Consider the following 26,710-nt stretch of genomic DNA (forward strand, 5'->3'; position numbering starts at 1 on the left):
TGTGCAAATGTTTGCACGTGCTGTCCACGGCTGTGCAACATTCCAACAGCTGTATCGGCTCTGAGGACACTATCACAGTCTGGTAGACTGCCTCGGCGCGCCTTCATCCATCCATTCAAGTCCAGAGGAGGTGTCAGTATTAATGTATCAGGGCGCACAGATGTGCTCCCTGCTCCTGCACGCGCACGGCTTGCACCCCACACCAACACACACACACACACACACTGAGTGAGGCAGCAGGTTTGACCCCCTAGAGTGGGGAGTGATATCATATGCTTTTACGCTATACTTGCACAGTAGTGCCCAGGCACCATCTGTCTGTGCAGCCAGCCCCTCTCTCTTTGTTAAGTGTGTGTGTATGTGACAGAAAGAGAGGGAGAGAGGAGAGTCCAGCAGCTGTATTTACACCTGTATGAGCAGATCTCTGTTGGCAGTGTGGCAAAGGAACACACCAGCTGCTTAACCTATATTCCCTACCAAGCTGCCTTTGTGTGCACCCTGCAATAAGACACAAGTGCACACACACTAATGAAGCTTTCTCTCCCCTTTTCTGTGACCTGGCTGACTGCATAGATACCTTTGTACGTGCTGCACTCCTGCAGACCACCGGTGTGCAAAATTGTGCTGCTGTTTGTCTTCAGAAGCCTCAGGTTTTTGACATCAAAGAAAACCTCAGCGAATTCACACAGAGCCCCCGCCTCTCTTAATTTAGATGCTCCCCCAACTCCGTCAAAATAGGGAGAGTCGGATGTGGCTAGGCATCTGCCTGATAACCTCGCTCCAGATGAGGCCAGGGCAGAGAGTGGAGGAACATAGCCAACCTTCTGCTACTCCTCAGAGTCTCTTGGGAATACCGAACAAAGAGAGGTGTGTCACCTCTGCCCCAACCTCTTGTTTCCTGTCAGCCTAATATGGAAGCGTGTTAGACCCAGTTGAATTAAATCCCAAAGACGGTGATCACAAAATCCAAAGACTCTTTCCTGTCACAACTTCATCTTTGAACAGGATTAAGACAGAAATATTCGCAGTCAGCTGTACTTGTGCAGATTGATTTAACTTGTCAAAATGCCTGTCGCGGTCACATTAGGGATTTGCAAACGGATGAAGAATTGCACACTTATCCCATCTACACACTGTCTGACTTTAACACGGACAAATGAAAATCCAAATGGAAAGATTGTCACACGCAAAACAAAATACCACCCTTTGAGCAAATCCCGCTGATGACATTTTCAGGCGAATAGAGTGCAGGCAGGGTAACGAAAAAGACAACAGCAAAAGAACAAATGAGACCCTGTGACCCGCTGCAGATGTGCCCTCAGATTACTGTAATGCGTGTGTGAGCCATCCCGATACCAGAGCCGCAGAGGCTCACTGAGACCGGAGCTAGAAAAGGGGCTTTGAGAACGCACCACATGGCGGCAAGGCTAAACCATTTGCACAAATCACCTCACTTCCCTCTCTTTTTAATGGCCCAGGCGGAGCTGCTATTAGGGCCAACGGGTTAAGAGATGAATGTGTGAACGATTATTCTCCAGGAGTGGGGTCGTCACCCTCACAGGTCGATCCCACCCCCCCTCTTTCTCTGACTTCTCTCTGTAGCAATGACCCATGTTTGACTTGTTTCTCATCACGCCTGTGACCTATAAGGGACTCTTTCTCTGCTCACCACACCCGCTCCGTCGTGCTTTGCATCACATACTGTAATCGGGTGCTCTTTGTCTATACTGAGGTCAAAACTGTTTACTGCCAGCTCAGCACGGTTGACAGTTCTCCCAGCGTGACCTCATGCTTTTGTTGTATTCCGAGGAGTGTGCAATTTGATTTGTAACACCAAAGGATAGGTTTGGGATTTTTAAAGTCTGGTGTAAAACAACGCTGATGCACACGTTTGGGAAAATAGCTCTTTGTGTAAGTCTGGTGACACTGTAGTTCATTTCTTCAAAAGTTCAAGTCTGTGTTCTTGAAAAGTTTTCTGTGTTTGCCTGTATGAACTGTGGTTCCCTGCTGAGCTGTGGATATGGAGACATTGAGGACATATCTTGTTTGAATGTTTAATTACTATGAATACCAGTTACTCATGACAGAAGAACTTTAACCGGTTCCACCTGATCTGCTTTCTGTAGCCTTCTTGCAGCTTTCTTTGCATCAACTCTGCTGCTATTAATTTCCATCGAGTATATAAATTGCACCAGCATGTTCCAGGAAGACTGTAGGGACAAAGTGGCACATTGTAAATCCTAAAGCTTACTTGGCCTTTGCTATGCCTATGGAGAGCTGACCCCATCTGCCCTTCTTTCTACAATTGGTGTCCATCCATTTACCAGTTGGAGGCCAGAGTTTGGGCTCAGAAAGTTCAACAGACTCAGCGGAGGGTAAGACGTTAGAGATCACCCCCCGCCCTCCGTGCAGCTCTTTGATAAGCGGCAGTTTACCAGGGGCCTCCATTACACCAACCAGTGTGTTCATTTGTCAACTCGCACTCCAGGAGTAAGACATTCCAGGGCAAATTGTTGCTCCCTTTCTCCCGGCGGAACACGCTACACATTCATGTACCAAGACTAATTGGAGACTGCGAGCTATCACTGGGAGGGCCCGGGAGGATGCAGCGAAAGCGATAAAATAAAGAAGTACTACGGAGTGCTTTCGTTGGTTGGAGATCCTGTTTTTCATGGCCGGGGGAGGTTGGTGTGCAGGGACAGAGTTCAGTCTCATCGGACCTTTATTGCTATAGGGAAACGGCTTATTTACTGTAAACTGTTTATGGAGCTCTGTCACTATCTCTGGACATGCAGAATAAACACAGGAACACACTCCCACTCCTAATGTCTCGTAAACATTAGAAACACGCACAGACTAACAGACAGAAATACACCCCGAAAAAGACACTACACTCTAGATGACTCTTGGATGCACACACACACACGCACAAACACACTGCATACTTGTTAACATAATCACAGTGAATACACATTTGTCAACACCGTCTCTTCCAACCAGGCATGCACATTCATAAGACAGTTCACAGCCATAAATACACACTTGCACTAAAAAAAGAAGTTGCATGCAAACACACAACTCCTTGTCTCAACAGTGCCTGAGTGCTGTTAGTTTTACTGGTGTCCCCAGTTGTTATACAAATTGGATAAACTCTTCATACTCTTTCCCAATCACAACAATCAGAGCAGTTTCCCAAAGTATTTTTCCCCGCGTTGCGTTTACACGGTTGGGTACAAGTTTGCGCACATGTACCCGATCCCTTTAAAGTTAAGAGAGAAAAAAATATGACAGATGTCGAAAGAAGAAAAAAACAGCCCAAAACGTCCGTCTGCGGACGTGATGCATGTGCCAAATATATGGTATCACGCTTTACGGAGCAGCTCGAGCAGATGAATCATCGACGTATCCCGTAGGTCTTCAAATCCATCTTAGCACACAGACATTCTGTTTCCTGCCTCGTATGTGTTGTGCACTTAAACAGACATGTCAAAAAGTATATAATGTGAAAAGTGTGTTTGCTCAAGTGTGCTAGTTTTAATAATTGTTTTTCCGTCTATTTCTGTACCCCTCAACACCCCCCAACACCCCCTTTCCCTCCCCCCTCTCATGAAGACCCTACCTCTTTGGGGCGGGATGTTTTGCCATTAAAACTCCATGGTGAGTTTTGCTTCTCCCCTCTTCGGCTCCCTTGGCAGCATGCGACTGTATAAAGCACCACAGCACACTGCCTCCTTTACCTCTCATTTGTCTCCTGGTATATTTTCAACACATTTTGTAGAGTTGGTGTGGTCGTTCCTCGGCGGGTACGAATCCCAAAGAGGAGTGTTTCTTATTTTCTCATCTTTTTGTGTCTGTGTGTTTTTGATTACCCTTATTCTTCCCTTTTTTGGTTTTGTTTTGTTTAACGTTATATTTAAAGTCCGATGATTCAGCATGTTGTGTTAAAGCCACCGCAGCGCTTTAAGGGAAAAGGGATTTTTTTCTTTCACATTGTGCAGTATGCATAAATATGCAAAGCAGCAGTGAGGTGCTAGGTATGGTGTTACATGTGAAGTAATGCTCAAAGCCCAAACTTCATACTTTAGGTTTTGCTTGGGAGTTCAGAGTACATGCTGTAGGGGTTCAGCGCTCTTCCATCAAACTTCTGATCTGGTTGTTGTCTTTTTTCTTTAAACCACCCACCAGAAAATGACATCGCTGTCTTATTGTCTTTTTCATTCTCTTACGTTAGATGATCTTTTTCCAATAATATCTTTGTGTCGAACACATGTTGTTCAGATTTTATTTTATCCCACTTTGGCTAGATTTTTTCCATCAGATGTGTGTTTGCATGCAGGAAATGTGCCACATTCTGATATTGTGAACAGTGTCCTGTCTGGTTATGGAAATGTGATGTGTACCGCTCCTACAAAATATTCTCCAGAGAGCGGATGAACCACAATTATTTAATGGTAGCTAGCACTGGAAATGAAGTTTGTTTTAAATTTTTAAACCGAGTTTTTTTTGTTTCCAGTGTATTTTAGCACATCTCATAACTTTACTTTTACTGTTCCAGCCACAGTAGGCCGCCTTTTGACTCCACATGAAATAAAAGCAGCCACACAGCCAAACACAGTGGAACAGTTAGCAGCGAAAGCGCTACATTTTTGGGGGCCGATGGTCAGATTTGATGATTTTGTTTCCTGGCAGCTGAAAATGAATGTTAAAACATTCCATGTCCTCTTTTGTTGTTAGCCAACTGTTTGCTAAAGTAACAGATTTAGTGACTCTGGAGTTATTACGTAATCAGTAATTCTGGTTTAAACAATGGAACATAAGCTCAACATCATTACTTTTACTGAGTACTTATGCTCATTCAATTCATTATTAAATTACCTGCTAATCTTAGAGAAATAAGCTAGCCTATTTCATACCGTTAAACTGTCCACCACCTTTCTCTTTTTTTCTTGTGATTTGAATAAGTCTGGTTCTGTGGTCATTCATGGATGTTTTCAGAAAAATAGCCACCCCAAGCCAAGTTTTGGAGACACAATTTAAAATGGGATGACAGCTTACTTCACCAAAGATGGAAACATGCAAAAACATGCAAAGCCCCTCAGATTGTGAGAAGAATTTCTAAGATAGATGTGGACCCCCGTGTGGTTTCAAAGTGACATACAGATCTAATAACATTAAATACTGCGCATCCCTTGACCTTGAAATCACCGGTTATGTTGCGACTAAAAATGCTGTAGGTAAGACAGATGAATCCATCACTAGTCAGTTATTGGGGCAAATAATAAAAAGCAGCGAGGTGGAACAAAAAGGCCAGTTTCATTTGATTTTCAGGTTAAGATTCAGGAAATGTTTAACTGTCACTCCTGAATTTTGAGTTCAATTTTAGCACTAAAATGCACAAAGCATCCTCTGATTCAAAGATTTTTGTCATGCAGGGGGATGTAGCCACGTCTCTTGTCAGCGCTCTCTCATGAAATCAGATGCTTACAAGCTTTTAAAAGAAGCCCTTTTATGACAGTCGCTTACAGAGAGATGATTGAGTGGCTCGGTGAAAGGAACTTTTCCTTTCCTGATTCCCAGGTCTCCTGCTCCTCGTGTGAATAGTGTATGGTGCCTTCCTCAAGTGTTGGGTTTCATCTTTTGTTGTGGGCAGTCACTCATACTTTTTAATTGAAACTTTTTTCCGTCTGTCTTCAGCCACTCGTGCTCAATCTAGGCCCTTAGTGACTTCAGAGCGTATACTTTTCAAAGGTATACATCATTAGCATTGGAATCTTGACCCTTGCAATAAATGCCATCTGCTCAATTTTGAGCTAGTTAAACCGACATTGTTTCTCTAATAGCTTCTGCCTTTAGACATGCGCCATGGCAGTCCATTCACTATTGTATCGTATTAAGATATTTTACAAACAGAGCCGTCTTTTCTTTTTGAGCAAATGGTGAACTTGAATGCTCCTTGGATTTCCAATTCATTCTTAAGCTTGCGTCTGAAATAACACTGTGGCCAGATACATTAGTTTATACCAACATTATGGCTGTTTAAGAAATTTCCATGACTAACGTGGCACTACATGAACTTTAAGGTTTAGAAATTGGTAAAAAAGAAACCCTGATTTTTTCCTTGAACATTTGATGCCCACTCTGCTCCGTTCACCGAGTTTCCCAGTTTTTGTCATTAGTGCTGTGTATTCGACAGAGCCTCAAGGCTGCTTCTTTCCGAGGGCTGTTGTAAAATAATAAATGTGACGTTGAAGGATGTACCCTCCACATAACTGCCCTCTCTCCTTCCCTCTCTCCGTCTTTCTTTTCCTTCCTGCTTGGAGTCTTAATACCACCTCCTTTTCTGATAAGAATGAACCATATGGCCCAGAATCAGTGAAATGACAGCACTGCAGCTCTTTGTCACCGGATGGTCAGCTCCATCATGTTTGTTTACTGCAAAGGTCCTGAAAATAAATGGAAGCTGCTGTGGACTACCCCCCCACCCCCCCGCTGAGGCGCCTCATGTTAGCGCCGGACATAGTAATGCAAAAGGACTTTGATGGTTGATGTCTCAGATTGAATTATGCCCTTGAGGAAAAGCTATTAGCTCAGTCAAGAGTCCTCATTTGCTAAATTAAAAGTGGAAATGACATGTGAGTAGTCTTTTCAGTGAATTAAAGTCACAAAGAAAATGAATTCCACTCCTTGCTAAAAGGCAAAAGGAAATTTTGCGGAGAGAGAAGAAAAAGAAAAGAGATTTGCCGTTTGTTTAATGACATACATCTTCTCCTGCTCCCAGTTCCCTCTTAGTATATTTATGTTTCATAAGTTATTGATATTGGGTTACGCTTTTTCTAACTCGGTGCCATTTGCTTGCCTGCTTCCTTACCAAAAGTCTGCTCCAGAAATTGGTATCCATATGGGAAGTGGAATTAGGCCCTGGAGTTGTGCCTGGTTGTCACGAGGGCAAAAACCTCAACACTTTTAAGCCACTTCAAGTGAGATGAAGAGGAAAAAGGATGATTTAAAACACAGATGAATAAACTTTAGTGGTCACTGTAGCAGAAGAGACGAGAACTGAACTGTGATCTTTGGTCCTGTTGGCAGGCTCTGTGCTAGCTGTGGTCTCTTCAAAAAGGCCTAAACTCAGCTCATCTGCTATGACTGCAACGTCGAGCCGAAGTTTTAACGTGCTATCGACGAGTCGCGCGGCGCCCTGCAGATTGGTGTGTGGGGTTGCCACGAGGTCAGTCCTTCAGAAATGGACAGTGTTCTCTACTCGGCAGTGCAAAAGTCCTTCTACTTGGTTCTCTTAAAGAAAGTCCATCTGATTATAGTAGTAGTAATAGCTTAGAATTTTAACCACTGACACCAAAAGTCAATACGAAGACTGATGAGTTTAGAACAGGCACCTGTCTGCTCGTGACGAGGATTTGTTTTTCCCGAGTTACAGGGCTTTCGTTTCGTTACCAAGGAAGAATTTTTACTTGTGGAAAAATCCTACAAAACTCCCCTTTTCCTGTCCCATGTAACACAAACAAAAACTGATGTTGAGCACTTCCTTATAGCTGGTTATTCACTCGCTGGACCTGCTTGTTAAGAGTTTTACCTTCTGGTTGAACTGACGGTCAAGCAGGCCAGAGCTGGGAGGAGAAGACGAGGCCCACTTGGAGTTAGCCAAGGCAATATCCTGAGTGTGACTTTATCTACCCCTGCATCTTCCTTTCACAGACCGGGTTTACTGTGGATATTTGGTTATTCAGCCTTCTCCCTTTGACCCAGCGCTTGTAAATACAAGCTACAACACTGTAGAGGCCGTCCTTATGATTACCTTCACCATTTCCTTTTTCCTGATCCCTCTTTCACACAGGGCTGGCCAAACAAAGACATCTCCCTCGATCCAGGGAATAATTTATGAGGTGCTGACAGGGGGGAGGCAACAGAAAGAGAGTTTTACCAGCAGCAGGTCTTTCAACAGCTAGTACTGTGAAACCCGGTTGAAGTAGTGGACGCACCGTCTAGTACTGGAAGCATTATTGTGGTGAACTGTCTTCATGGCATTGCATTGTATTTTTCATTACGTTTTTGTGGTATTGGGCAAGTTTGAAACAAGAGGAGGGATTTGGTCAGTGATAGAGTGTTACATGTTACATATGCACACACAGGACGTGAGGGGCAAATTCCCACTGGATCCTCCATGTGTTACATTCTTTGTAAGCTGTTGGTAACGCTACACTTGTTTAAGTCTTTCTGACATTCATTAGGTTTTACAGTGTGTGGTTGGGCGTCCATATTCAGGGAAACTCTTAAACCTGCAGTATTTATTTTCTTGTGTTTGGAATTTTGAGTTTTCATTCCGTTTAAATGAACGATTTAAAAGTGCAAAATTAAGACATTATTTGGTATCGTTATATCCCCTGTTGCCTTTTGTTCTATTCTTTAATAAATATGTATTAATCTTTTAAAACTATTATGTAGACATTAGGTTGAGGTTAGTTTCTTTAAATGAGTTTGACCCGTTATGCACACGCTGGACACGAGTGTGATGACAGCAGAACTTTTATTTATAACTGTGGTTTTCGTTTTGCACTGGGACACAGACACTCTCTGTTGTCACGTCTGCTCTCCTTCCCCTCCGACTGTCACTGTCAACATATAAAGAGTCACAATCACCTTCAGATCCCAGCACACCTGTTCACCCCGCCCCTGCGCCGCCCCGGGAGCTCACTGCGTCAGAGACCACACCCACGCCACAATGAGTCAGAAATGAACTTATTAACAAAAATCAATATTGAGATTGTGTGCAAAAGCATGCAAACATTCAGCATTAGAGATGGAACCTAGCCAGTTTGCTTTTTGCCCTTACCTCGCACATTTGAGTTGTTAAAAGCTAATGGCGACTCGAACCTAGCAAGCATGCTACACAATCATGCAATTTTAAAAACAAAAGTGGATTTTAAATACTCATTACCTGCAGGGGGCACCGTTGTCAGCCTTGCGGAGACTCCTGCTTGCTCTTAGATGTCACACTCTGGCTGGACACATCTTGAAAGGCCTGGTCTCAATCAGGTGCTTTGCATCAGTGGCATTAGGTTTCCCTGTTGTTAATCAAATTTTGTACTTGGAAATGTCTATCTTTTTTTAAATCATCCATAAGGTCTGTTTTTGCTTATGCTAACTATCCATTCCTTTTTATATTTGTTCCACATAAAGCAAAAAAATAAAAAGCACCTGCACAAAAATGCTTCCATGAGTTGAATGTAAGTTGAATCAAACTGGCCACATACATTTTAAAAATCATGACCATTCTGCGCCCACATATTTGCATCTTTTCTTCAAAATTGAGAGTAGATAGAAGTAAGAGTGTCACTTTCATGCCAGCGTGGTTTCCAAAGGTCAAGGTTAAGCACTCGTCTGGGAGCGCGTGACACCGCTGTAGGTTTTCAAGCGCACCTCACGTCTGATCCGCTGTGACCACATTTTACTGTCCAGGTTGCTTATGAGGCTGGACAATAATACCAGATCTTGCTACTGTTCTCTGATTGTTGCCATATGGGGAGTCCAATTGCGGCTGAAAACCCTTTCTGTGTCCGCTTCTTCTCAAACACTCTTGACATGCTGAATAATCCAATAACTCCCAATATATTCTCTCCTGTAGCCGACACAAAGTAAGAGAGCCAGGGAAGGCAACGTGGACACTGCTGTTAGGTTCAAATTCCATTCAGTGATAGCAGTTGTATTTATTAATTTAAATATAAATGTGGTATATTAATGGGACTATTGGAACCAACCAGATGGAAGAGCAGGCTAGAAATTGTCTTTGTAAGTATACTAGAAGTATCAACGTTTTTTGATTCTTACCAAACTTAAAGTAAAATTGGTGACAAACCCCTGAAAAAGGTTTTTGCTGGGATCTGTATTGTCCTGTAAAAGAACAACTAGAGTCCACCATCCAGTGTATGTAACCCCCTTTAGCAACATTACCTTGGAGTACTTGTTTTCTCCATGACTGTACCCGTTTCTCACATCGTAGCTGAGGTATTTTGGCCCATCCTTTCCAATGTTGTTTCAGTTCATTGAGGTTTGCAGGTATTTGTTTATGCATAGCTCTCTTAAGGTCCCACCACAGCATTTCGGTTGGGTTGAGGTTTGGACTTTGCATTTTAGCATCCTTGATTCTTCTCTTTTTCAGCCATCCTGTTGTAGACTAGACGGTGTGCTTGGATCACTGTGTTTGACTCGATTTAGGCCGAGCTTTAGATATCGGACAGATGGCCTTACGTTTTTTCTCAAGAATACTCGATATATGCTGATACATGCACGCTTGGTATACAAATGAGTTTGTGGTCGAATGAATGAGAACAAATTGCCCAGGTCCTGTGGTTGTTTAAAGAGAAAAAAGAGGTGGTTTTGTATTAAGATAAGGCAAGTGTACAGGCAGTATACCAATCATGTCAATGTTGTGAATGGAGAAGATTGCATTTAGCCATATAAGGTCTAAATGTATCCTAAGAATAACTTCTAGTATTACTATTAGTACTTTGTAGTACTACTACTTACCGTCCTTCTCAGACAAGAAGATTCTCTTAGATGGTGGCTCAGTTTTATATCACATTACATCAATGTTTATGTCTAGCTTAATTTCCCATTTTCTGCTGCAACAGTGGATGTTTTTATTTGCAGGCGTTTCAGTTTCCCCTTGCTTAGTTCCTTGCATGCAAAGCTCTTTACAATATTGTGTTAATTGTTCACAGATGTTGCTGTGCAATCCATGTCTAATGTAAAATGCTGACATTTACATTTGATTGTTATGCTTTATGGAAAAACAATTCATACAAAGATTGGTCTTAAAGGTGATACATAGCTTCAATAAGCACCACACTGAGACACATTATTGCACTGTTGACCTTATTGCAGCACAAGACAAAAAGTGTGCTACTCCTCCACACAGCGACATTTCTAGCAATGGAAAGTGATGTGTAGTTGATGTATTTACTAAAGAGGGGTAAGGATTTATTGGAATTCACAAATTAATAACTGACAAATCAGAGTAAGCAGTTGTCTCATTGTGCCAATACCAGCCAGTCAAAAGGACTTGACATGTTAAACTATAGAAGCACTACCGGGTTCACTTTTTGGACCCCTGCATTGTACTATATTATTTACTTTGTCTCAATTTCTTTTCCGTCTCCTGAAGCAAGTCTAAGCCACCCCCCCAGATCTCACCGAGCAAGTCCAGCGGAGGAGAGTTCTGCGTGGCGGCCATCTTCGCGTCACCTCGCTCCTGGTTCATCACTAATCCCAACATAAAAAGAGAGAAAGGTAGACTGTGGTGACAGGTTGTCTTTGCATTCTTTGCATACAGTTGATAGCTATTATTGCACTTATTGCAAATAACTTGTCCTCGCCTTGTTGCTCATCCTCCTCACAGATCAGTCCAGGCAGTCGGTTGTGGACTCGCTGTACGTAGTCAGTTGCTATGGTAACTTGGTGGAGCACGTCTTGGAACCTCGGCCATTAAGCACGTCACAAAAGATAAGCGACGATACACCGTTAGAACTCAACACCTGTCCAAGGGCCTGCTGGATTCTAGCCAGGTAAAGCTGTGATGAAGACTCGATGCAGGACACGGCTTCTCTGTGTCTCTAAGTCTTATGCATGATTTGTCCTTTTTGAGCAGGACTCCACAGTGGAATGAGCTGCAGCCACCTTTCAACTCCAATCATCCTTTGGTGTTGGCCTCAGATCTAGTGCAGTACTATCAATATCTCCTGGCTGGTAAGTGTTAAACAAGTACTTTTCCTTGAGTTTACACACTGTAGTGTATTTACAGTATAAAGTTGTGTTCAAATAGAATGGAAGTCTGCATTTTCAGGAAGTAAAAAAGGTCAAGGTGTTGTACCAACACATGCTCTAAATGTAAGGTTAGCATGGTAAATAAGAGACTGGTATCACAGGGCTAAGAGCACTGAGTAAAACGATCATTTAAATGTGCTTCTACATTTCCTTGTAGTCCTTTCAGAATAAAAGTAAAGTATAGTTGAATTGTTGGGGATACCACAAAGAGAGTGCAACAGAAAGTAGCATACATTGGTACACAAATATCACATGCAGTCACTGAAAATGCAGAAGTTTTCATCAGTGTTGTACTAGGGCTGGGCGATATATCGAGTTTTTTGAAAATATCGATATATTTTCATACGAGATATAAGATGTGACAATATCGTTTATATCGATATAGTCTATGTTACGGTATAATTATACTTGTGGAGCCGCAAGTTTGCCTCTCTTTCGTCCACTTTTGTCTCTACGCTGCGTTACTCGGCCTCGCCTCTCCTTCACTGAACACAACTCCCCCATAGCTTCACCTGCAGGCAACGACAAGATGAACACGGCAAATCCCCGTTAACGAGTTACCGCGGATCGCCCCGTGCGTGGGGCTGGACGGCGTTGTGTTAGCGAGCTAACCGCGCTAACGAGCTAACCGCGCTAACGACATGCAGACCACAGGAGCTGCATGACCTAAAATCCTTTTATTTTCTCAAAAATCGACAGTGCGCCTTATGTATGAATTCTGGTTGTGCTTACTGACCGCGAACCGATTTTATGTGGTACACGGCGCTCAGCAATCTGTCAAAAAATGTTTTAGTTCGACTTTGGTAAGCTACGGAGCTGCGGCGCTTGATGGATTGTCGGAGCATTACGGCTACCGTAGTCCGGAGCCTCGCGGAGTGATACGTGCTGTGCTTCAACTTAATATTATCATATTGCTTAAAAAAAAAAAATCGAGATATATATCGTATATCACCATCCAGCTAAAAAATATCGAGATATCAATTTTGGGTCATATCGCCCAGCCCTATATTGTACTGCTCGCAATTATGTTGATGTCTGATATATTTTTCTACGTCTGATCAACATTACAAGCAAAAACCAACTTTTCTTTAGTGAAAAATGTTCTTTTCATAATAAAATAATTTTTAAAACTCCTTAAAAGAGTCACTAATAAATACCTAAAAATGAGTTGCTGTACGCTCATATCCTTTATCATATTCTACCTTACCAAACAAAGTAACAGATTGATATAAATGACAAAAATCAGGCAATAAAATAATTTTCCAGTACAGTTATACCGTCGTGAGATATCAGGACATTGAGCCTTTTCTCCATCATTTTCCTCTGAACTGCTTCGATCCTTCATGTTGGCCCTGAGTCCTGGATAACTGCAGCTTTAGTCACTTTTAGCTTCTTTAAAATGTCAGTGTTCACCCGGGTGGAGTGTCTCATCAGGTTTGTTGTTATGAACATGTGTCGTGGTGCTTCCCCAACACTTCACTTTGATGAGCTTTGTTTGAAGAGCTCATAATCTGACACACGTCAGGCTGACCAGCCACTCACTGGTAAGGACCAAGAATGCTGGATAATAGCTGATTACTCCCGGGCTATCAGTACGTCTCTAGTTTTTATTATTATTCAAATTAAGCAATCAAAATGATTTGAGAGATCCTAACTCAGATCAGCCTTAACCCTAACTGTCAGACAGACAGCTTTTTGCAAATATGAATCCACATACACATGCGCACACATATCGTGCACACACACATATATAAATATGAAGAAACGAACAGTTCCCCAGTGGTTTTTCATGTTGACTATGTTGAAAGCAGACCATCAGCCCCTTATTGGAACCACATGCCGAGAAAGGATCTTTCTGGTCATCACCCACAATATTTTATTATTCAGATACCGGAGGGAAAGAGCTCTCTGCCATTTCCACCATTTCATGTCCTCTGAGCACTGTCGCAAATCCTTGTAGTTTTTCTCTTCTGTGAGGAACCTTGAATTTGTCCTTCGGCAGCCACACTACACGTGTGCTTGAGGACATGCCAACGCAATGCTATAAGATGCCGCGCGCAGACCAATTAGCTGACACCCTAAACTCCCTCTAATTCAATAACAAGTGCAGAGCGGTGAGCACTTTAGGGTGCCATCTGAAAGGCCATTTTGCAAAAGCGCAGAGTGCACATGGATGGCCACACACGGAATCAATCCACCCCCGTGGAACAGGCTGGCGTTTTGAGCTCACTCCATAATTATAAACATACAAAATCTATGATTAGCTCTTGCGGGTGCTCGGGGGCAAGTGGTAGCTATGTTTACCCTAATCTCTCTGCTCGTCTCTGTTGGCTTCTGCAGTGCTTCAGGTCTAACTGGTAGGATATTTTCTCAAATTAGTGCTAATGGTCTCTCCTAGTGTCAGAGCAATGAGAGCGCGTCGGAGTGATGGGCTCGGGCGTCAGTTTATTCCACCACTCTCTGCCAGCATGGGCAGCGGAACTGGCTGCATAATGAGAGAGATTCATTGCATTAACATTTACATCCAATTAACAATAGCCAGATAACACAGTTGTGGCTCTTTATTCCTATAACCAACCAAGTGTGAAGTCATGCGAGGTCAAGACACTATAAACATAATTGTTCAGCACTCTGCCCACGTCTTGTGCTCTTGCCATGTTCCCTCTGGTTAGCGTCGTATACACCACCACCACCGACTGAGCTGCTCTCGGAGTGCCATCTTCCATTTCTGCGCTTTGCACCCGGGCAGCGACTCTCAACGTCCTATTTCTCAGCATGCGCTCCTTTTGCCAGCCCGTCTCCTTTGCCGTTTCCTCCAGGGCTTGGCAGCACGGCAAAGAAGTGATCCAGGAGAAGGGCTCGATTTGACCTCGGGATGAATTGCAGCACGGCCGTAAGCTGCCGGTCCAGCCTCTTGCTGAGCATAAATATCGAGACATAGGAAACTGAAAACGCACATGGCTCTTGTGTTATATAGGTGTACTTTACATTGCTGATAACATGCATCACGAGGGAGAAAATAGCTGACTGAGAAACAGGGGCAGTAAAAGATCTAAAGAAAGGGAGGGCAAGACGTCTCCATAAATGTCCCTTTTAGCTAATTGTCCTACAGACAGACCATGTTTCTAGAAAGGTGGTGCAAGGAAAAAAGGTGGCAGCACTTGACTGACAGGCCATGGTCTCCAGTCTCGTGGCTCTGTATTGGATGACCCAGCCTGATTAAAAATGCAATATACAGGGAAAGGAATAGAAAGGGGAGAGGAAGGGCCAGGGTCAGGCCAGACCGGAGCCTCCAGGACGGGATGATAAAAGGCAGCGGTGGCGCCACTTCATGGTCACTATCTCTACCTGTCCATCTATAGCAGCTACTGGCAGCACTCAGCCAAGTAGAAGATATAACAACGCACAGCACTGCTCACAGAGATAAGGCAGAGAGAGAGGCACAGTATACTCACAACAGATGAGATTCTGTAGCACGATCTGGCTTAATAAAAGCAGACTTGTTGTTGGTGTTTGGGGAATCCTCTCGCAGCGAAGTGGAAACATAGAATCTCTGTTTCCCAAAAAGTGCTCATTTGGGTGAGTGTGTGAATAGGCCCTTTTTCCTTTGCTTTTGGTCTAAGGTGTCGGAGAGGGGTAACAGAATAACTGAAGGAAGGAATGCGAAGTGTTTGCAGCCTCATTAACTACATCCAGTTTTTGTATTTTTTTGTGGCGTTAGCGGGAGGCTGATATTTATCTAGCTGCGCACAAAATGTTTTCCAACACCTTCCTCCCTCACCGCAAAGCTGCTCTGGTGCAAACAAACCGGTGAATAATTTACCACCTAGATTTCTGGCTGGCTCCTTTGAGCCTGGTGACAGAAATTGAGGCTATGCTTTTTGGCCACGCCCTCCCCTCCCTACCTGTCATATAATGTGCTAATTGTGGAGACTGACTGACTGGCTGGTTTGGCAGTTCTCTTGGGACTTTGAGGCCCATGACAGGCCAGCCACAGTTGCCTCGTCAATAGATCTAATTGCTTCGAGAGAGGGGCCAGAGTGAAGGCTCTGGAGCATCAGGCATTTGGTAAAGAGAAACCGTGGCGCCATGACTGGGTCAGTAATCAAAGGGAGGCAGAGAAAGGATGCAGTAAGTGTAGCGCTGGATGAATGAAGGAACTGTCAGTCAATTGCGCACTGAATGATACATAATGACTAAGCTATCCCACTCTGTCAGTATGCCAGCACCTATCTGCCAGAGCAGTACTCAGAAGAGGAAAGTGAGAAGAAAGACAGGTGGAGAAGTTAGAAGAAGAAGCATAGTGAGTGAAGTGTCTGGCTACAAAAAAATTCAGGGTGGACTACAAAGGCGGGAGAAAAAAATATAAAAAGACAAAAAATCATCCACAAAAATTAGAACAGAGTAAGCGTTCGAGACAAGGTCCTGTGTCCACCGTGCGGCCAGCTTTCCAGATCTATCAGATTGTTAGCCCCTTATCTTTCCCTGGAGATCAGCCTGTCTGGCCCCTGGCCCCCAGTCCCCAGGAGGTCAGGCTACATCAATACCTAGGCAGCCTTTGTTCTTGTTCTGACTCTCTGCTTCACTGCTCTGACTAACAGGCCATTGGCTACTGGCCTTCAGCACAGCAAAGCGCCTCTCTCTTCGCAGTCAATAAAGACTGTGACACAGACAACTCTGTTCCTTGTTGGTGGTTGTGTGGTAGATGATTACGGGTGGAGTGGGAGTCCCTTTATTTGTGTATATATTAGCAAAAGCACCAAAGTAAATAAAAGAGCTGTAATTATAAATTGCAGGTGACAGTTCACCTTACTGACTCAGTCTGCTGATTAATGATCAAGGTGCTTCCTTTGGTTAACAAATATAGATGCTTCATACACTATAGTTCAATTTTAAATATATATCACTCTCCTTGGTAAAGTGAAGCTTTTGATGTTTTCTCAATCATGTGCCAGCAACTTAATTTTAATATCATACACTTTTACAATAAATATTTTTAAAAAAAATTAATATTTCACAAAGAATTAGTAGTTATAGGTTTGTTTTCTTCATCCATAAAGACGAGATTTGTTTATGAAATGTCCAGCAGACCATTAGCATAGCTAGCAGTTTGCTGTTTGTTGGGTCTAATGTGTACTTATGAGGACGTAGTCGGTACTTTCTTTTTTGTCCATCACATACAGATAAGATTATTGCAGTTTTGTAACAGGAAAGGGTTTTACAGACTTGACTTCAAAGATTGTATGGGAAGGAAAGGTTTGCTTGTTGAAGGCTCAATAAATTAAAAAAGAAAAAAGTCAAAGAATCCACACCGGGAGTCCGAGAACATATAGTACATTTTCCTAAATTTCCCACTGACCCGTCCTTTTCCATTCCTGTGATGGTTGTGGGGTGATGGCACCGTGCCACTTGCTCATTTGCTGATGTGTCTTTAAATCCATCAACAACAGAACATATTCGCTGTGGATCTAACTATACAATGAGACTCCTTTCTTGAGTGCAATGTGATACGTTTGCACTTAAAAAATTTGCTCTCTGTGAAATTGCATTGACATTCTGTCTCTTAAAAGCCACTAATGACCACTATAGAAGCAGCAGAAGGCCGAGTGGTTGGCTAGCTAGATGCTATGATGAGTAGATACTACAGTAACTGCTAGTGTCAGTCTGGCTCCTGACATACACACTAACAAACACGTGCAAAAGGGTTGTGTCTTTGCCTGACCCATGGGGATGACCACTAGCTCTCCATAATGGAGCCTGGCTGCGACACTGACCATTGAAAACCCCCACACCCACCCACTGGAAACCCGATCCAGCCAGTCCAACAACTGCTTTAGAACATCAATAATTAATTAGGGAACAGCTATTGGCCCCAAGGGTCAGAGAGCAGGGCGAGAGAGAGTGAAGGAGAACAAGAGAGTGAGGGACAGCCAAGTCGGAGAGCGAATGCACCGGGAGGAAATAGGGGAGTTGTGATTTTGTTTAATAAGTAACACAACGCAGGCTTTGTTCAGCTCTCTTCCATTAAAAGGACATGAGAAACCTTCTCTCCCTGTTTCTCCCTCTTACTGTAAGCCTTACACACTTTTCCTCTCCAGGACATCTGTAGGTCATGAAAGGGTCGCTTCTCCCAAATAAGAAGCAAAGCAACAAAAACATATTTGATGTATTCACAAGTACTCAACATGCAGGTGTTTTTTGCTTTCATTGGCTTTGCAGACCGTCATTTTACATGTTGTAGTCATTTACAATCACCAGAGGGTAGAGTGAAAAGTATGTGCAGCAGCCTGTCTGTGGGCTGCTCTTGCTTGGGCCATTTTGGGTCTTTCAACCAATGGCAGAAGACCAAAGTTATAACATACAAAGAAGTGAAATCAACTATTAAAAACAATAAAAAGTGTCATCACTGCCAAGCTATGTGCTGTTTTTTGAGTATGCATGCTTAGGTTGCATACCCAAAATTCCTCACACTGTTTAGTACATATGCATATATGCCAGGCCACTGTGATGCTATTAATCTTGTTTTATAAATACGAAGAAATGGTTACATTGTTAAAAAATGACAATGGTACTTGTCTGTATTTTTGTGGGTAACACGCAGGCGTGCATGATCCACAACATATCATATATATCACACTTTCTTCCCCTGTAAGGACCTTTAGCACATTTCAGCTCATCTCTGTTGCTTTTTATTGACTAGACACAAAACTGAGATCTGAACTCTCCTGCTACAAACACCAGCCTGAGCTTGTCTTAGCTACAGTGGGGAAGAGAAAATAGACACTGCATCCATGACGTGCAATAGTGACCTACGGCAGTTGCTTGGAGAGATGTTTTGTAATTAATAAAAATTGAGTCAAAGCTTTCCTTTAAATCACACCAGTTAATAAAATCACAGTTACATAGTTGCTTTTTAAATTATTATTATTACTCAGAAAATGTTGATTCACTGTCTAATGATTGTATCCACTTAAGTCAGTTAAATCTAATATGCTTATAGATGTAAGGACATAATTCTGTCAGTTGACAAAAGGGGAATAAATATTTCAGAGCACCAGAATAGTTCAAGCTGTCCTGGAAAAAGTAGCCTCTGTTTGTCAAATAGGAAATAAGGAGAAGCTTTTGGTATTAAAAAGTCTCATATTTCTGTTTGGCCACTTGTTAAGAGGCAAACACTCTTATTTTTTCAAGACCACAAGGAAGTCTTCAGTGTGTTGAATTTGTTATGCCACAATGTTTTTTACGACTTCCCCGGGCACTTTTACTCATTTCTCCTTTTAGTTGTACTGATATGATTTGGAGTTGCAGATGACACTCAGTCATCAGATCAGTTTGGGTTTTTGTTTCAGAACCGAGTTTAAGAAACATGTGACGGCATAGTTCTGTGTGAGTGTGTTGGGGTGAGGTGTGGGTGAGGGATGATGTGGCATTTTGCTAAACAGGCGTCAAAGACCAAACTGCCTCCATCGAGGACGTCCGAACACCTGGAGCGTGTATGGGGATATAGTTAGAAGTGCCTCCTGTGCTCCAGATGTTGACTTGACGAGTGTATTAGCCATGCTTGTGTTAAAGAAACTCCATCCCTGGGGTGGGAGACGGAGAAAGACTGATTCTGCGCATCAGGGCTCGTTCTCTCCATCCCTGCTTACTCAAGCCTTCTGGAGCGCCATCTGTCCCTGAGTCTCTCTGCAACACACAGACATTCACTGTACTCTTGCTTTTTTACTAACGCTTGCATGCACCGACATACACATGAGAACATGGGATTGAGATTTTTGATGTTGTCCCAAAACACTAGCTTTCATCCAGCGAGTCATTAACTGTAAACTTATTGTATCTTAGCTTAAACTAACGTCACTCAGCCCATGTGTATGGTATACAATGTATATGCTCATACACAAAGGCCTAATCACACATTTAGGCTGTATTAACACACTTTGGTAAACCGCTTTTAAGGTCTAATTAGTTTTACATGCTAATTTGTGTAAATTCTAACTAGTAATATGAGATTCATTGCCCTGCTTTGCCTTTCTGATATCCTTTTCCAATAGCTGTAAATGTATTTAGAGGGATGGAACTTGACTTTTACACTTAATCTTTTGGCTTGAGAACTGTGACGGTACTAGGCGTTGGCTATCGTCAGCTTTCAAGTATATCATTCTTGTGTATTCTTTTTTCCCCAGCTGTACCCCCAGGAAGCCCCGGCCCAATCACACGTCACGAGTCATCCGACAGTCTGGCATCAGACCACAGTGGCCAGGAGGATGAGGAGTGGCTCTCTCAGGTAAAGCTTCTGTTTGACATGACATGACGGTGACTTAAGAAGAAAATGTTTCATATTTTGATTTTATTTCTTCTAAATTAAAAATACAATGAACAAATACCAATTCAGAGTGCTGATAAATCAGTTAATGACTCTTCATTGCAAACATCATATTAAAGTTAGACCTGCTCCTGAACTTGATCCTGGATTACAAAAAATAAGTTTGCACTTTTTAGTGTAATCTGTGGGTCAAGTAACTGTGTGTAATTTAGAAGAAGACAGCTCACAGTGGGACTCTTGTGCCATAATATGGCATAGGCTTGTTTTTAGCTTAAGCAGGAAAGGTTTTATCTATCCACTGAACCTCCACCTGATGCTCCAGTGTTTACTCACTGATATCAGCGAGTAAACACTGGAGCATCAGTCAAATCTGAATAGTTAGAGAGATTAAAAAAGTTCAAAGGAAGATAATAACTTGACATTCATCAGGTTAATAGAAATTTTGTTGCAAATGCATAAACTAGTGGGGTTAGCAACTCTTTTGCACTGTCTCTTTGCTATAATTATACAGTCGTCTGAAGTTGTCTCCTTCGTTTATTGTTTACAAAAAGGGTTTTTGTTAACATATAGATCATGAAATTATTTTCCTATCCAAACCTACCTGGCCTTGTGTAACCAAAATAGGCTGGTCATGCTCAGAAAATCCCCCGAGTTCCTCCACAGTGAAACCCTCATTGCCAGTTATCTCAAATGCTTGATTGCAGTTCTTGCTGCTGCCACCAGTTCACCAGGGCCAGGTAGATTTGGATAGCTTTTTCCCCTTAATGATGGAAAGAAGGTAAATTATAATTTAAAAATGTAAATTATTTTAGTTGGAAAATTCTTCCCAACCCAAGTGAAAACCCTACACATAACTGTCCTTATTTTAATATATTTTGACATAACTGTGTGATTGTGTTGTAAAAACAAATTATTTTGTATTTTTACCTGATAAAAACACAATTCAAATCTGTACTGAAATAACCTGGTTGAGTGCGCGACACACTCACCCAGGTCTTCTCAGCTTGGTTAACACAAGTAGCACTTATCGCTAGTGTCGGCAGGTAGCCCACTACATTTTCATCATCAATAATTCCACTGCATACATAATTGATTGGGTAAAATGTACTTCGCTTAGCTAGCAGAGGCCCTGGTTCAAATCTGCCATGATAGTTTGCCAGGAGCAAAACTATCCCTCGCACTAACCTGTATTTTGGGTGACTTCCTGTCAGAGCAGTGATAAAAATGTATGTGTCAGTGGTTGAAGATTTAACTCTACAGCTCTTCCAGCATTAAAATTAAATGATTTGGACAAAGAATTTGGGATATTATACCATAACTGATATATGGGTATACTGGTTAGTTTCCTCTTTGCTTCGGTTTCTCTAGAATATGAAGAAAAGCGTAGATACCAAGCATAATAGCTTTGTGGATTGAGAAGAGCTAAATACATATAGGCTATATTGAATTAGAGGCTAACTACTGCCTCGTGGATTTCATTATATCATATCAGTGGCCCTCATTAGATTTTCAGTGGGCATTTTGGCATTAGATTGGGATTTAGAATTGATCGGCCATCCCCTAATGAAATGTGAGGTTTGTGACCCTCCATGTCAGTGCTTCAGCTCACTGCAGTGCTGTGCCATTTGGTGCCTGTCAGTGTCAGTTGCCCTTCAGCTGACTGAGTAGACAACACAAACTCCTGTCCTTATACAGTCCACCGCGGTTCATCTCTTAATTGTCTCCTAATACGTAAATTGATTAGAGGACAGTTTATTTGCAAGAGATGTGTTGCCTTTAAGTATTAGATAACAGGAACATTTAAAAAATGCACAAGCACAACCCCTTAAATGCTTATGGTAAATACTTCACTAAATGAAAACAACTGACAAGCAAATTAGCTTAGCCAGTATTTGTGCAGCTTCTTAACCTCAGACAGTCATTTATAAGATGCCAAAATAGCCAAACTTGCACAGGATGTTCGTCTTTTTTTCTTACTTTCTAAAGATAGTACTGATGCTATAAGAGTAAAAATATTCAGCCTATAAAGAAGGAGAAAATGCGAAGGTTGAGAGAAAAAAAATGTTTTGCACAGACAGAGGCAGCTAGCTTGATCTCATTTGGTGTCGAGGCTACAGCAGCATGGGCAAATCTGTGGCAACATGTCAACTAGCTCTGTCCAACAAGTCTGCAAGGGGATGTGCATTTGGGGTTGATACTGGACTGTAACATCTGGACCTACCGTGCCATTGCAAAGAGAGCACGCTGGCAGCTGTCTCGGCTCTGCAGCTGGGCGTGACATTGATGGTGTTAACTGGAAAAGCATACACACATGCAAAGTGACAATCCTCCCTCCTTCTGTGGCCTAATTTGCACAGCTGTGATGAACCTCACATATCTAATGTCTGTGTAAACAGACACAGCAAAGTTGAGATTGTTTAAGATGTTTGCACATGGAAGCCATAGTGGAAGAAAATACTCAGCTGAGCTGAGAGACAGATGTGTATGAAGTAAAGATAATGACATCCGAATAGCGAGACACCAAGAGGCGTGCTAATTGCTGCAGGGATTCAAAGTAGAGACGGCTTGGGAGAGCAGTGAAAAGCAGGAGTGCGAGGCAGGAGACGGCTGTTCAATAAAGGCAAAGAGGAGATGGAGAATAGACGAGGCAGTAATAGTCTGATGTTTATGAGTGAGCCACTCCATAACCTTCTCCTATCCTACTTTTAGCCAGCATTAGTGCCACTCAGCTCAGGCGCCCATGGACCCGCCTGCCATAGCAGTGCCATCTTATTGTCCCTGTAGGCCTCACCTCAGCTTTGCTGCCACGCCGTTGCTAGTGTCACACTTCTATTAACCCTCTGGGAAGGCTTCCCATCAGGCTGCTAGCACTTCCAACACACACAAGACATTGATGAGTTCTGACATCATCGTCAGACTTTTAGAGGTACACAAGTACAGCAAGCTTTTAGTTTGATGCCATGTAACTGAGTTCATCTGAGTACTGCATGGGATTTTTCAGCTGGCACATAGATGCCAGAGCCACCCTGTGAAATCCAGCCTGGAGCACGTTAGACAAATGAATGCATCTTCCTAAGAATCTAAATAAAACTGAATTGAATGAACCTTATTTAGTTTAAACCTCTGATTTCAGGTGGAGATTGTGACTCATACAGGCCCCCATCGGCGCCTGTGGATGGGCCCCCAGTTTCAGTTTAAGACAATTCATCCTTCAGGCCAGACCACAGTCATCTCCTCTTCATCCTCGGTGCTTCAGTCCCAGGGCCCCAGCGATGTTCAGCAGCCCCTTCTGGACTTTGACACAGACGACCTGGACCTCCACAGCCTCAGGTACTTTAAATTTGTTCTCATAGAAATACACACCAGCCTAAACGCAAAGACGATCTACACGTGGAGCTGGTCATTAATCAGAAATTATCCTAATATTCTAATATTCATGGATAGAGTCCACATCAATGAAGCCTGTAGTGTCAGCAGCTTTATACTTAATCACTGAAACAACAGACCAGATCCAGTTAAATAAGCATCTGGATCCCAGTGGACGTGTGTTCTTTATGTGTGCGCGTGTGTGAGTGTGTGTATTAACGGATGCATAACAAACATGTTTAGGATCCAGCCAGTACGCTCAGAGCCTGTCAGCATGCCCGGCTCATCGCGGTTGGTGGCTGATCGTCGTGGCCAGTCCAACATCATGGATGCAGGATCAGGTAAGAAACTTTAAACATCCCCTCTTCTGTTTTGCGGTACACCTTTGCTTCTTCTCTTTCATTGTTTTACTGCAGATACTTTGCTGAGGTGTGAAGTTGTTAAATGCATCTTGTTCCCATCAGTTATATCAGCTGAGGCTGTTACATTGTTTCCGCTCTGTCTTCTGTACTTCACACATTCATGCAGATGTTAAAACCTATCAAATCGACAGTTATGTCTAATAATGAAAAATGACACAGAAAAAGTGTATGTTTATACACTTGATACAAAAGCCTTTGTTGGTGATGTCCAATATGAAAAAACTAGTTGCTCAGGTTCGTCTTCCACACAAAAAGTCTTCGTGGGTCCTCCCCATAAACTCTGAGCTTTAGTTCATTCCATAGAGTTTCAATTAGCAATAACAGCTGAACTGAGTCTCCTCGACGTCTCCTCGTCATCATCCTGGTAGATGGCAGCAGGTTTTTTTGTGTTTTGGGGTGATATGCGCAGCGCCTTTTGACCTTGTATTTCACAGCCGTGTCTAAATGTTGGTCAGCAACCTTTAAACCTGCTTTCAGCATGCTTTTTCTTAACCCACCGAGTGTGGTGAGTGTTCATAAAGGCCATGGTGGTTGAGTGCATTATTTATTTATTTATTTTTTTAATCACTTGTACCTGCTGATTCCAGGTCTTTCTGTTGCTCTCCAGAAGTGATCCTTGCTTCTTGGACAACTCTTCTGATAATTGTTTTCCTTCCTGTTTGAAATGAGCACCAGTTTAAGGTGAAAGGGATTTCCATTTCTGGATTATAGCCCCACTGACACCTTAGGCTACGTTCACACTGCAGGCGAAAGCGCATCAAATCCGATTTTTTTGACCCTATGTGACCCATATCCGATCATGGTCTGACAGTGTGAACGGCACAAATCCGATATTTTCAAATCCGACCTGGGTCACTTTCGTATGTGGTGCTGAATCCGATTCATATCTGATGTTTCAGAAAGCGACTGCTGTTTGATGGTCATGTCGCATTAAATCCGTCTTTTATGTCACTGACACAAGACAGACGCCAATTATCTGCTCCGGAGAAGACATCGCGAACGCTTCCTGGCCATCCCGTGTAGATGTCAGTGAAACTGTTGGGAAGACAATGTTGGAGAAACGTGAACATTTTTTTGTACTGTATAATCTGCAGATTCTGGCAGAAATCTGCAGCTAGAAGCAGCGCTCCTCTAAAACAGCAATAAGGATCATTATTAGGTTATTTACATTATTATGTAAATAACAAAATAACTTAAAGCAAAAATTGGGAAACGTGAAGTCCGAAACAAGTCTTTATATTAAGGCCATCAGTCAAACATACTGTTGCTCTGGGTCTAAACAGAGCGCGTTGTGTGTGACGTCTTCTTTTGCGCATGCAGCCGCTTTGAGCGTTCACACTAGAGCGCGTTTGCTGTCGCATTTTATTTGTAGTGTGAACGAGCAGACAAAAACATCGGATTTGATCAAAAAATCGGAGTTGAGCTTTAAGACCTGCAGAGTGAACGCAGCCTTAGAAATTCTTCTACAACTATCAGTATGTTTTGCAACAACTTAGAGCTCACTGGTTTTATCATGAGATGTTTCTTTTATGACGTCTTGGCAATGAGACGCATTTTTATAGGCCATAGAAATTGAAAATGTAAAAATTCATTAGAATTTAAAAAACACTTTATTCACTTACTTCTTTCTCTTTAATTGATTTACACATTTAAGCAGTTAGGTTTATGGTATATGATATCTCACAGCTAGACGAACACAAAAAATGTCTATAAGTGGGCTAAAGTGCTGTAACATTCCTGGTTGGAATTATAAAGTAAGTGTCCCAAAATAGCTGTGCTTTTTTGAAGAGGTGCATACTAATAGAAGTAACAGGTAATCATTTCTTTGCTTCAAGGTTTATGACAGACACGTTTCCAAGGTGTAACACGAAAGGATATAAATCATTTTAAAAAACACCATCCACTCATGCCCCTCTCCACTCATCCTTGTCAGGGGCGTGGGGAGGCGGGCTGGAGCCTATCCCAGGGTACACCCTGGACGGGTCACCAGTCTGATGCACAGACTGGGGACACCTACGGGGAGTTTCGAGCTGCCAATTAGCCTAACCCAGCTAACTGCACGATAGTCATGTTTATGACCATATCTGCAAAGAGATTCGCTCTGTTATTGAATAACAGCTGAACAATCCCATCCAGGTGGATTAGGAGTGCAAAGCCTTTTACACTCTTAATCTGCACTTCTGCTACATCCCACCATACACAGCTATAGATGTTCTCTGGCATTGCTGTTGTATTCCAGTGTATTTATATGCACTGTGTGACAGTGTGTCTGAATAGGCTTGCAAAGTCTATTAGCTATTTGACAGGATTGATTTGACTCCAAGTGATCTTTAATAGCATGGCTGCTTTAATCTGGTTACGATGTTTGATAATCCAATCCCACTCAGAGGATTTCCTGTAAAATATGTCTTTTACTCTCAACACAGGCATTGCGAAAGTGTGTTTGTGAGCCTGGTCCTACTGCCAGTGGGTTCGAGGAATCATCCTTTATTGCGTGACATTATATCCTGTTGTTCTGCGTTTGATAAAGGAGATAGAGAAGCGTCTGTGGCATCTGTGGCATTATCTGCTGCGTCTTGTGACAGAGTTTCATTCATCTGATCTGCCCTCACACTGACACACAGCCACCACTCGCTCAGTCAGGCGTCAAGAAATATTTGCGACGGGTGTCACAAGAAGGTGTGTCACAAATAGTTTTACACATCTGATTGCACGTCTTTTGTCGTCCAGCCTTTGCTTTCCAACACGTACCCAGAGGTGCTTT

General features: G+C 42.6%; 1 protein-coding gene across 3 annotated transcripts in view; it reads left to right on the forward strand.

The window, feature by feature from the left end:
• Positions 1-26,710, forward strand: part of bcas3 (BCAS3 microtubule associated cell migration factor) — a 302,830-nt gene that overhangs the window by 82,809 nt on the left and 193,311 nt on the right. For 2 of the 3 annotated variants that reach the window (XM_005752005.1, XM_005752009.2), the window contains exons 16-22: positions 3,613-3,657; positions 11,177-11,301; positions 11,411-11,576; positions 11,660-11,757; positions 20,019-20,119; positions 23,292-23,488; positions 23,768-23,865. In XM_005752005.1, the coding sequence (XP_005752062.1) occupies positions 3,613-3,657; positions 11,177-11,301; positions 11,411-11,576; positions 11,660-11,757; positions 20,019-20,119; positions 23,292-23,488; positions 23,768-23,865 (830 nt within the window). The remainder of the gene's footprint in view (positions 1-3,612; positions 3,658-11,176; positions 11,302-11,410; positions 11,577-11,659; positions 11,758-20,018; positions 20,120-23,291; positions 23,489-23,767; positions 23,866-26,710) is intronic. The other variant, XM_005752007.1, reaches the window with a different exon arrangement.

Source organism: Pundamilia nyererei, unplaced genomic scaffold (genome assembly GCF_000239375.1).
Source record: "Pundamilia nyererei isolate P.nyererei 1_Seehausen unplaced genomic scaffold, PunNye1.0 scaffold00338, whole genome shotgun sequence".
Lineage (NCBI taxonomy): Eukaryota > Metazoa > Chordata > Actinopteri > Cichliformes > Cichlidae > Pundamilia > Pundamilia nyererei.